The 12,697-nt window shown below is 38.9% G+C and overlaps 1 protein-coding gene across 3 annotated transcripts in view; it reads right to left on the bottom strand.

Moving 5' to 3' along the window:
* Nucleotides 1-734: 734 nt before the first annotated feature.
* The window catches only part of Lima1 (LIM domain and actin binding 1), an 89,867-nt gene continuing 77,904 nt past the window's right edge, over nt 735-12,697 (bottom strand). For all 3 annotated transcript variants that reach the window (XM_047549268.1, XM_047549267.1, XM_047549269.1), the window contains 2 exons: nt 5,313-5,446; nt 735-3,013 (listed from right to left, as the gene is read on the bottom strand). In XM_047549268.1, coding sequence (XP_047405224.1) covers nt 1,993-3,013; nt 5,313-5,446 — 1,155 coding nt within the window. In that variant the 3' untranslated portion in view covers nt 735-1,992. The remainder of the gene's footprint in view (nt 3,014-5,312; nt 5,447-12,697) is intronic.

Raw genomic sequence — 12,697 nt, forward strand, 5'->3', positions numbered from 1 at the left:
GGAAATCTACATTTCAAACCTATTAAATAACCAAAAAAAAAAAAAAAAAAAAAAAAAAAAAAACCTTTAACAATTGGATCAGTTCTCTACAGAAGATATCAAGCAACCAAAAATGTCTCTGCCTGGAGTAGAAAACAGATATTTTCAGAAGAGGCATTTGGAAATTCTATTTAGATTCTTAGGCATAATTGTAAGGTGAATTATTAAATGTTTGGTTTGGTTTGGTTTGGTTTGGTTTGGTTTGGTACTGGGGATTGAACTCAGGGGTACTTTACCATTGAACTACATCCCTAGACATTTTTATATTTTATTTCGAGACAGGGTCTAAGTTGCTTAGGGCCTTGCTGAGTTGCTCAGGCTGGCCTCGAACTTAAAATCCTCCTCCTCAGCCTACTTAGTTGCTGGAATTACAGACATTCACCACTGTGCCCAGTAGAATTATAAATGTTGAATACAATAAACCATAAAAACCACCACTGGATTTTTATTTGTGAAACAAACATCTCATTTGGAACACACACACTTATTTCTCTTGCCAAGTTGCTTGCAATTTTCTAGAAAAATTTGTCTTCTTCCAGAGGATTAAAGTCTAAACTTTGTCCGACATTACCACCTAGTGGTGAAATATATTCATAGCACTTCTCTTCCCCTAAAATGGGCCCTTCCCAAATTGCTAGTCTATCCTAAAAAACTGTAACAATGTAAATAAATAATGGAAAAGAAACATTAAAAAGTTCAAATGTAAATTAAAATCTTTATTGAATAAAAATGTTTCAGACTAAGAAAGATGGTAAGAAAGCAGAATATTTTACATCTCTAAAAATATTAGAGCTAAATCTCTATAAATGCAGTACAAAGAAAGCCTATATCTTAAAACACCTTTCACTCTCATACATACAGTTTGGAATATCAATTATGTACAACAAATCTAGTAATGTTTATAATGTTCTAAAACCTTAATACTAAAGAAAACCATCCCAAGAAAAAGGCCTTAAGTTGATTTAATTCAACCTGGGAATATTGTCTGCAATAAAAATCAATGCACTTCAGAGCTAATAAGTATTAAAAAATTATTGTCTCAGAAAGGGGAAATCAGAAGTGAAATACAGGTTTGGAAGTCTCAGCTCACATGGCTTAAGGCGGTTCTTTCTGTTATTCCTCCTTTGAACTCATTTTGCATGGTGAACAGTGATAATAGGTCTCACAAAAATAATGCAGCTTTAGTAAACTGTGAGAAGCATAGATACCACCTGGGGGGAAAAAAAGCAATCACTTGGGGTGTAATCAACCCATTGGCAAATACCATAGCTTATTTGGGAGACAACGGATCTCTCCAGGCACCAAAGCATGTTCTGTGTTAGTCTCAAAAGGTGCTCTGAAAAGATGGTTGTATTGTACCTCAATAATTCAATACCAGATTTAGAGCAGGATATAAAGCAATGAATTCCCCACATATATATGAAAGTAAGAAAATTAACCTAATTTCAAAAAAGACTATTTCATCTCTTAACAGTGGATACTACAAAATTGATATTCATTAAAAATATACAACTGTGCCCTTTATGCTAAAGTGCATTTAGTCATAACATGTCAGTCCCTAAATTCCTTCCTTATATTCTCTAATTCCATAATAGTATTTGTAGTGTAAAATGTACTACTAATCATCATCCATTTACTTTAATATTGTCATTTGGTAATACATAGAATCTGGACTATATCAGTTGGAATATTTCCCTGCTTATAAGCATTTATGCATTTTGTCACTATTAAAATGAAAGATTTAAGTAATGTTATCTCTAGTGTTTAGAACTGGTTCACTTAAGCTGCAGTATGGGATTATCTTTTTTTTTGGTAGCAGAAATTCATTTCCAAAGTTGCTTCCACATAAATGTCAGTTCATGATATGATACCTGTTTCTGTGCATCACTTTGATAAAGGGCAGTGGCTCACTAACATTAACAAGAATTTAAGGCCTGTTACCATTGCAGTTTGTCATTCTTCATCCTCATCCTCATCTTCATCCTCATCATAGTACCGATTTCTCTTTATCTGTTCTTCCACAGATAGCTCTTGCACCACTTCTCCCTCCCAGAATCCCACATCCTGGGATTTCTGATTCTGAGTAGTAAATTCTTTAGTGGAGATGTCGTCTACAAAACTGGACCTATTTGGAGACTTAGATTCTAGTGGAGACTGCTGTTTGAGGAGGTTGATATCATCTTCATCTACATTTGCACCATTTTCTATGAGATTCTCACTCCCCATCTCAAAACTATGGATTTCCTTTCTTCTCCTCCCTGCCTCTTCTCCTTTAGATTCCTTGTTTTGCCAGGCCATTTTTCCCACACTCCCATTCTTCTCAGAGACCTGGACACTCTCCACTTGTTTCCTTTCTGGTACTATCTCTCCTGCAAACCCCTCACTCTGCTCTGACATGCTCCAACCTTTCCTTATAGGTGAGGACAAAGCTTTTGGGCTCTTGACAGAAGAGGTTCTAAATGAAGCTGCAACAGTGAATGGGCGACTTCTTTCCTTCAGTGAAGAAGATCGCCTCAGTTTCTTCAGATCTAGATCTACATCCTCAAGAGCTTCGGGCTTGAAGATTTCATCCTCTGGAGGCCATTTGGGCTTACACACTTTGATCCCTTCCTCTAGGGCACTTCCTGAACTGCCAAGTTCAGATGGGGGTGGCCAGGCGATCCTCAACTTCTTTGTTTCAGCTGGCTTGTCTTCCTTCTCCCGCTGAGAGGAGGCCTTGGCTTCCATACTTGCAGCCAGCACACCCACCTTCGCAATGGGGGCATCTTCTACTCCTGGGCTTTGAGGAGTATCCCCTGAATTTGGAAGTTGGGATGATCTCTCCAAAGTCTCTTCATTTTCATTTTTGCTTGCCCACAGATCCTTGTGTGGTCTGTGCCCAAAGCCTTCATCATAGTTACCTTTAGATTTAAAGAGTTGATTGAAGTGAGGCTTACAATAGATTCTCCCATGTAAAGATGCATATGTTCCTAGACTGATCAAAAGAAAAAGAACATAAAGTTAGCAAATCTTCATATTCTCATTTATATCTGAAGGCTAAAATCAGGCATTTCTAGTATTTTCAGAAGATACTAAGTAAGAAAATTTATTTAAAAGCACATCAATGATCTACTCCATTTAAAACACATTAGTGGTTTTTCTTCTTTTTAAAATCCTCATGCAAAATGTGTTCACTTTCAAGATTAAACCTTTACAAGTCATTCTTCTACTTGGCATGAGTTCCCCATTTTCAATTGATTTCACTCTTCTCTGTCAAACTTTTTAAAAATTACTTCTTCCAAGAAGTCTTCCCCAGGTAATAACTAATAACTCAGATTAATCTAATAACTCAGATTCTTAGATATTTATAGCCTGTTAACTACTTACAATGATATTCCTTTGTAAAAAGCTGAATCTTTTTTCTCTAGGTTTCTGTTTGTGCTATAATTTAAAAACTTAATTCTACATGAATGGATACAATCCTCTGAAAACAGCTGGAACTCATAACTACTACTGACTAAATATATGTAAGCTATGGTTAATAAGAGGACAGTGAGCAGTAGCCAGGAGGTAGGTCTTACCCAATGTCAGCACTGGACAAGTCTTTAGATATGATCTCTTACAGGGTAACATATTTTATTTTATTTCATTTTATGTATGTATGTATCTATGGTACTGGGGATGGAACCCAGGCCCTCAAGCATGCTAGGCAAGTGCTCAACTACAGAGCTACATCCCCAGCCTTTATTTACTTTTTTTTTTTTTTTTTGAGATAACTTCCTGATAAATTGTCCAGACTAGCCTCAAGCTTGTGATCCCACTGCCTCAGCCTCCCAAGGATTATAGAGCGCACCACTGCACCTGGCTCAGTGTAACAATATTTTTTACCTGAGTGCTGGTGGTTGAACCCAGAGGCAATTTACCCCGAGCTACATCCTTAGCCCTTTTAATTTTTTATTTGAGACAGGGTCTCACTAAGTTGCTTAGTGCTTAATAAGTTGCATCACCACACCTAGCTCAGTATTTTTTAGGGTCTATTTTAGCATGTTTTAACTTTTTTTAGTTGTAGTTTGACACAATACCTTTATTTTATTTATTTATTTATTTTTATGCAGTGCTGAGGATTGAACCCAGTGCCTTATACATGCTAGGCAAACACTCCACCACTGAGCTACTACACCCCCAACCCATATTTTAGTGTATTTTAAAAGGTTATAAAAGTGAGAATGTGTTTTTGAGAAAAAATAATTATGTGGATAAAAAAATAATTAATGCATGAAAATCTGTCACTGACAGATTTTAGCTTAATGTAAGGGAAAGTTGTCTAGCTAGAGCTAACACTGGAACTAGCTGTGGTGAGGTATTTACCCCCTATAAATGTTATGCAGAAGCCAGAAGATCTTTCAAGAGTATTTTAGAAGGGATGCTTGCTCTGGAAGGAAAACTGGAAAAAGTGACATCTTGTAACTTCTTTCTCTAGGACTGTGTGATTACAATGAATTAATATGGACCATTTCCCCAATTTGTCACATTTATATCTTTGAATTACTTAGAAGAAATGATACATAATAATTATTTTCTCAGAAAGTAAATAAAATGAAGCAACATGGAAAAATATACATGCTCTTCAGGGGTTATTTTTATTGCTATTATTAACAGTTACACAGTGTTTAGTATACTTTGAAGTAAAAGCTCAGGTAGGTACCATTTGAGATTTGTTAACTATGATTCTCTGACACCAAGGGAAAACATTCTACTAAATTAGGTCTTAATATGTAAATGAACATATCAATGTATAATAGCCAGGACTGGTGGTACACACCTGTAATCCCAGTGACTCAGGAGGCTGAGGCAGGAGAATCACAACTTCAAAGCCAGCCTAAGCAATGCAGCAAGGCCCTAAGCAACTTATAAAATGATAAAAATAATAAAAAATAAAAAGGGCTTGGAATGATGTGGTTTAGTGGTTAAATGCCCAAAATATCATTATCATTTTATATGAAAGGCTTGTCAATAAATAGGGATCTTTACTTTATTCAGGAGTCTCCATTTTTTTTTTTAAATTTTTTAGTTGTAGGTGGACACAATACCTTTATTTTTATGTGGTGCTGAGGATTGAACCCAAGGCCTCATGCATGCTATGTGAGCGCACTACCACTGAACCACAACCCCAGCCCAGGAGTCTCCATTACAACATCATCATCTCAGTAGATTTTAATACCAATGATCCAAAAGCCAAATATTGCCTCCAGAGCGCCAACTATATAGAGATGAACTGTTTTGGTCTGGCTTACCTAAGTTTGTTGTTGCAATAAGAACAACGGAAGCAGCTGATGTGAAACACCTGCTGATTGGCCAAGAGACGCTCCATTGGGTAGACTGTCTTCTGACATTCCACGCAGGTCTCTCTTGCAGGTGCCTGAAACTTCTAGGAAAAGGAAAAGGACAACTTTAACTAACACAGGCAGTGATGAGTTAGTTCTCTGCTGAGATGGGTCCTAGGATTTACTTTATCTAAGAGATCCCTTGGTTGGTCAGTCAGTTCTCATAGGAACACTAAACCTGCTCTAATTCTATTAGCTGACTCTTTAAAGCCAAGAATCTCTCCTGAATTCCTTTCCCAAATTGTCTGTCCTAAGTGTAGCAGCCTCTGAGGACAGATAGATGGGCTTGGTTTGGACTGCAGAGAAGGGCATACATAAGCCACCACACACACAAAACGCACACCAAATGTTAAGGGTAGGGAACCGGGCAGGGGCAGGGATTAGAAGAAAATGTCATCACAACCCAGAAGAAGGAAGTTTGATTCAAGTGTCAAGTAAAAGCAGGATTGAGTATTATAAGAACAAATTCTAAAGGGGATAACTTTCAAGATGAGGAAGAACATTTGGCTTTGAGTTAGGTAAAAACATTTCAATTTCTGTAGAGCATCTTTTATTCTCCTCTGCTTATAATCTTGATTTGTGTTGGAGGCAGTGGCACACACCTATAATCCCAGGGATTTGAGTGGCTGAATCAAGAGGATTGCAAATTTGAGGCCAGCCTCTGCAATTTAGTGAGACCCTGTCTCAAAATAAAAGATAAAAAGGGCTGGGAATTTAGCTCAGTGGTAAAACACCTCTGGTTTCAATCCCCAGTAAAAATAAACAAAACACCTGACATATAAAGATACATAAACCATTTTATTATTTTATTAGGCCTCAATAAGGAAGTATTGCCCAATCAGGCTTACAGGTTCTATAATATTTTCTTTTTTTTTTTGGTATCGGGGATTGAACTCAGGGGCACTTAACCACTGAGCCACATCCCCAGTCCTTTTTTGTATTTTAGTTAGAGACAGGGTCTCACTGAGTTGTTTAGGGCCTCACTAAGTTGCTGAAGCTGGCTTTGAATTCAAGATCTTCCTGCCTCAGCTCCTGAGCTGCTGGGATTACAGGCGTGCACCACTACACCTGGCAGGTTCTATAATATTTCTAAAAGCTAATGGAGAATAAAACTAATGAAATGGGGAATGTATTAGTTAATGACTAGGAATTCATGAACTATTTGCAGCATGTGGAATAAAGGTAAGTACATCGGTTCATTTGATACAACTCAATCCTAAAAAAAACTATTAAATAGTTGGTATTCTAGCATTGATAAAAGCCAGAATTCTAAAAATGTCATAAGTCTTTACATGATAAGGAAAGTGTGCATGGCTACTAAGGGTGGGGGTAAGAAGTCCCTAGGTATGTATGAGTAATCCTTGACTTGTCCCAACACAAACACCTCAACCAGTAGATGCAGGAAGCAGGCTTAGGCAGCCAGGAAGCTCTCACAGGCACCTAGGTGCCTCTGCTGCCAAGACCAGCTTGGGCTCTCACCAGAAAACACATGATGGTAAATAATGCAAATTAATCCCAAGGCCCAGAGCCTCAGTGGTTAAGCCTAAAAGGATCAGGATATGGGCAAGATAGACTTTTGATTAAAAAAAAAAACTGAAAATAGGCCTATAAAAAAGTCCAGACTCTGAATTCACTTGCCACATGATTCACTAGGAGGGAATACAAAAAGTAAGTAGAAAGTAGATCTGGACAGGAAATGAGAGTAGAAAATGAATATAAAATAGAAGTAAAGGGAAGGATCTATAAAAAGGAGTTTAATAAAATTAGTGGTAAACTTCCAAGTAGTACCCAAGGGATTTTAAAAAGGAGGAGTACAACTGAGGGAAATGGCTAGGTAACAGCAAACCTTTTCATTCTAGGGGCAGAGTCCTAAAAGAAACATTTAAATAATCAAAAGGCCACAAGCTACAACCTCGTTTACCAGGCCTAAGGGAGGTATTTAAATGTGACCCAACGTTATTATATTGAATGCTGTTGGAAGTAATTAAGGCATTATTTGGGGATTAAACCCAGGGCCTCACACAGAACAGATAAGTGCTCTATCACTGAACCACAATCACAGCCCTCCTTTTTCTTTTATGGACATTCTAACAATATTGGACCTAAATGGAAATATTTGCATAGTTTTAAAAATTCTAAAAGGAATACATGGTTCCTGCATGGTAAACAGGAAACAGATTAAAAATGCAGAATAAATTTTGGTATAATAGAGAAACTGAAGTCATTGGAGAACCTATTCAAATCACAATACACAATGTAAAAGTAATAGGACAAATGTGTTTATCAAATTAAAAATGTTTTCAGTTGCAGAGAAGGGATTCTGTATTTTTAACATTTAAAATTGGTTTAGAAGAATAAGTACTTACTCTGGTCAGTAAAGAGAGCAGGAGACAGAAACTTCACATAGTATAAGAGGAAACTGATACTACTGTTCTACTAGAGGAGAATGGAGGGATAGAGAACACACTTTCTTACACACATGGAGGGAAGGAATCTGCAGGAGAAGGGTGTAGCCCAGTGAACAGAAAGGAGAACCTGAGAGAAAGTGAAGGTTGAGCTCACATTAGGAAGAAAGTGGAAGGCAGGAGCAGAAATTAGGTACCAGGAGCAGGAAGCAGAAGCTGGAAGAGACAAATCGGAACCTTCAATGAATACATAGCATTTGGCGTACCTTGGAGTGCTTGACTGCAGCTGAGTTGAAACTCAGAGACTCGGATCCAAGACCACATTTTCTTTCCTTTACAAATAACTACTCATGGTGGCAAAAATCAGCCTAACTCACATCTACCTGAGACTCGAACATATCCCAGCCTCCTCCAGGAGTGAGCTTTTATGAGCCTTTACACACAAAAGGAGTGTCTCATTAACAATTCTTTAGTGTCTTACTACCTCCCACACCTGACCCACAAAGGCTATCTCTTTAATTGTGATGGGCTAACAGAGCTGACTCCATGAGAATGTTATAGACCAGACTATAAGGGAAATGACTAAACAGACTCCATTTTGCTCTGAGACTCCATGTTATGTAGGAAATAAGCTTCTCCCATGGGAACACCCCACTTCTGTACCCATCATCAGTTACTTGGTGTGACAAGTTTAACAATACAGAATGATAATTCCTATGTAAAGAAAAATTGCTCTCTTTTGATTCCTATTGCTCCTAAACAATGAACCATGTAAACAGTGATTGTGTGGATGTTAGTAATCATTCTTTAGTTTTGACCCACTTCCCCCTCTGTTGATGATCTCATGATGTTAGTTTGTAATTTTGAATCATAGCAACAGACACTTATGATTGATGTGATTTTTGGTATAAAAACCCCTACAACCCTGTGGTTGGGGCTGTTCTCCCAATAGCCATTTTATTGGGGCATTGTGTGAGACAGTCAGTCGGCCAGCTTAATAAAGACTCTCAAAATTGGACTTCTCAGTGGTGATCGGTCTGTTCTTAAGTTGCGCCCCATAACATAATGAAGCCTCACCCACACAAGAAGAAAGCCATGCTCCCGCTTAACATAAAATTATAGACTGCTAGCTCAAACAACTGACTAACCACAAGCTCTGGCTGGCCAGACCTACCAGATTCCCTATTCAGATTCCTCCTATTCATTTCTCACATAATCCCTTTTGATATTATTTAAGGTTTATGCAGCAGCTGCCCAAGTGTCACAAAGACAGGAGAATCCCAACATGGTAACATGCCAAGTCATAGTGGCTGCGGCTGGGTCTTTCCTTTGTTTTCTCTGTCCTGGGCTCTCAGCCACTTTTCTGTAATTGCCCCCATGTCTATTCAGACAACAGGAAGCATAGTCAGTGCCCAAAACTCTCTCCATTATCATAGGCCTGGCATACATCCTGCCCATGCCTTCATGGCATGCTCGGACTTGGCATTGCCACATTGAAAATATTGCCAATATGAGAATGGTAGACAATTTTTATCTTCACAATATATTTTTTCATAAGTGAAAATGATATTTTATCCCTCTTTCCCAACCATCTTTCTCATGTAGAAGCTGAAGTGCCAGGATGTCAGGTGCCTTATCACAGTTACAAACACAATTGGGAACAGAATTAGAATTAAAACCCGGAACTCCTGACTCAAACCAACAGAGCATTTTCTAAATTGTCCTGGAATGTTAAATTTCCCTCACTAAAGGAAACTCTTTGGAGAAGAGAGCAGATGCTAACCCAAATGAAAATAATCTCACTATAGCACTTTTAACAAGTTTCACTTGGTTTCAATTAAAATGTGTAGATAATGTCTTCAGGATATTCTGGAATGAATGAGGTAATATATAAATGATCGATGTTCATAAACACTTCTTTCCCATGTGAGAGATATTACAGACACTTAAAGCTGTTTTTCCAATATTTGCATGGCTTCATCTATACTCTTCCTCTCTCTCTCTCTCTCTCTCTCTCTCTCTCTCTCTCTTTCTCTTTCTCTTTCTCTCTTTTATTTATTTGGTACTGGGGATTGAACCCAGGGGCACTCAACCACTGAGCCATAGCCCTTTTTATATTTTACTTAGTGACAGGGTCTTGCTAAGTCACTTAGAGCCTCACTAAGCTGCTGAGACTGGTTTTGAACTCATGGTCCTCCTGCCTCAGCTGCTGGGATTACAGGTGTGTGCCACCATGCCCGACTTTCACTCTCTTCTTTTACATGTATTTCTTGGTCCAATGAGGGACCAAAGATTCATTTGGGGTATATATGTGTGTGAAAGGGGCAAGAAGCAGCAGCTGACAATAGGCAGTGAAGCTAACTTAGTCTTTACACATAATGAAATCAGAAGAAAATTCTGTATTGATGTCAGACCTCCATTCCATGGACAGACTACCACAAAATGCCTTTCATTCTTTCCTTGCAATTTGTGCAGAATATATAGGTAATAAAACTGAAATTCTTCACCACTCAGTAGGTGGCTGGGCCAGCTCTGGGCAGCTTTCATCCTTCTGTCTATGCCATCTTTGGGGAGAATATTCATATTTCAATTAGACTGCCATACATGTAGAGGAAATGTGAGTGCTCTGGAAAGCAGCAGTAAGCAGACAGTGAGAAAATGTTGTACGTGCCCTTATAGACTTGTAATTCTAATAGCTTTGTAAAGCAGCATGACACAGGGGCTGGGGATGTAGTTCAGTGCAAGAATGTGTGCCTAGCATGTGTAAGATGGGTTGGATCCTCAGCACGGGGGGTGGGGGGGTGGGGGTGGGGGGAGAAAATATAAAACCTCCTATCATGTCCACAGTGGGACAGATATCCCAGCACTGAAAGGGACGCTGCAAGGTATGGACACTATGTCCTTTGATGCAGCCTGCTGGTTTCTTTTCACATCCATCAGCAAGACTAGCTGAGGAAGCTGGGGACTAGGCTGTCCTGGGCACAGTGGGAGCAAGCAGGTGTCCTTCAGACCAGCCACATTTCCTTGCTTTTTCTTCCCTTATGTTCCTTTCTCGGAACATTTAGGTAATGACTTCTCTTAAATGGCAGGACACAAAGCTTAAAGAGATCTAAGTTTCTTTCTCCCTCTTCCAATCTTGTTGAGGCATAGCTGACAATTAAAAACCTGAGTCTCTTGAAGTAGAATGGGCTTGATCTTCTCACAGGATCCACTGAGCTCTGCTATCAGAAACACATCCTTTTAAAAAATATATATATTTATTTTGCAGTGCTGGGCATGGAACTCAGAGCCTCATATATGCCAGACAAATGCTCAACCACATCTGTAGCCCCGAAACACATCCTTTTTGAGAATGAACCTGCAACTTCAACTTCATTAGCACCAAGTCTCATCAATTGAGCTATGTGGCCAGTGTTCAAAATGTACGAAATCCTGGTTGGATCTTTTTTGTTTAAACTTCAAGCTACAATTTTAAATGAAATGAATTTCTATCTTAGATGCCCTATTCTCAACTGTAGACAGGCACTAAGAAACCGTTTTTTTCCATGATGTGTGGGACCCAAAAATCTATTCTGAGTGAACAAGTGTATTCTTAGCTGCATGTAATTTCCCAAAGTGGAGAAACGAGTTCTGTTGCAGAGTTAGTAGTCATAAGACCAGTTATTCCAGCAGGTTTCCCTGCACATATTTACTAAGGTGCCTTGCTTACCTGCAGACTGTAAAGGGAACTTTGGGGAAGAGAAAATAAAGTGACCTTAAATAAAAGTGGAGATATAATTGGCTCCCACTCCAGGCTCTGGAAAACCATGATCTTTTGAGCTTTGGACTGCAGGCAAACATAAGGAGACAGGCCAGTTTACTCACATCTTCATATAGTGTTCAAAACCTTAGTGAGTGTCTATGAAGGCAGGGATGTTTACATTCTACTATGGAGTAACCAGAGACAAAGGAGGAGGCGTGGGTCTGGAATAAGTGCAGAAAGCTTTACCTTTGTCTCCTCTCACTCAGAAGACCTATGTAAGAATTCAAATATTCCTAAGAATAGATTTTAGTTCTTAGGTTAGCCAGGGAACTTCCCAGAACCCTCAGTCACACAATCTATGATCAAGTTATATTTGCTAGCCATTCTTTTGTTGTTAGTGCAGTGCTGGGGATTGAGTCCAAAGCTTCAGGTAGGCTAGACAAGCACTGCAGCCCTGACCTAAACCCCGAGCCCTTCTCGCCATGCTTGATCAAGAACCAAGGACTCACATCTGGACAGGGATAATGCTGGTGAAGAGTTAAGTAACCCTCTGGCATTTACTACTTTGTTGGATTCCAAATACTTGAAAAATAAAGTGTGGATGACTGCATGGACAGATCTTCAAGGCCAGAACAATGTTAGGTGGAACACATGTGCAGATTCAATCACCATAACCCAGTTCTTTCTTCTCTCTCTCTCTTTTTTTCTCTCTCTCCTCCATCCTTTCTTTTTTTCTGCCTGGGGATGAACCCAGGGCCTTGCACATGTAGGCATACTCCCAGCCTCTGAGGACTTTCTTCTTTCCCTTGCCTCATTTTTCTTTTCTTTCTTCCTTTCTCTCTCTTGCTACTTTCTTCAACTCTTTTCCTTTCCAACAAATCTTACTTTCCCTATAAATTTCTGCTACCTTTAAATTTTTCATGTTTATCTTTTGTTAAATATTTTTTCAGTTGTCAATGGACCTTTTTAAAAATTTATTTATATGTGGTGCTGAGAATCAAACACATTGCCTCACATATGCTAGGCAAGAGCTCTACCACTGAGCCACAACCCCAGCCCGGTTTATCTTCTTTACCCTGCCCCCCTCACACTTTTAACTCACCCTTTAACTCCTGGATTATCTGTTTCTTCCTTCCCCTGCCCCAAAA

The sequence above is a fragment of the Sciurus carolinensis genome, chromosome 4, assembly GCF_902686445.1.
Source record: "Sciurus carolinensis chromosome 4, mSciCar1.2, whole genome shotgun sequence".
NCBI classification, from domain to species: domain Eukaryota; kingdom Metazoa; phylum Chordata; class Mammalia; order Rodentia; family Sciuridae; genus Sciurus; species Sciurus carolinensis.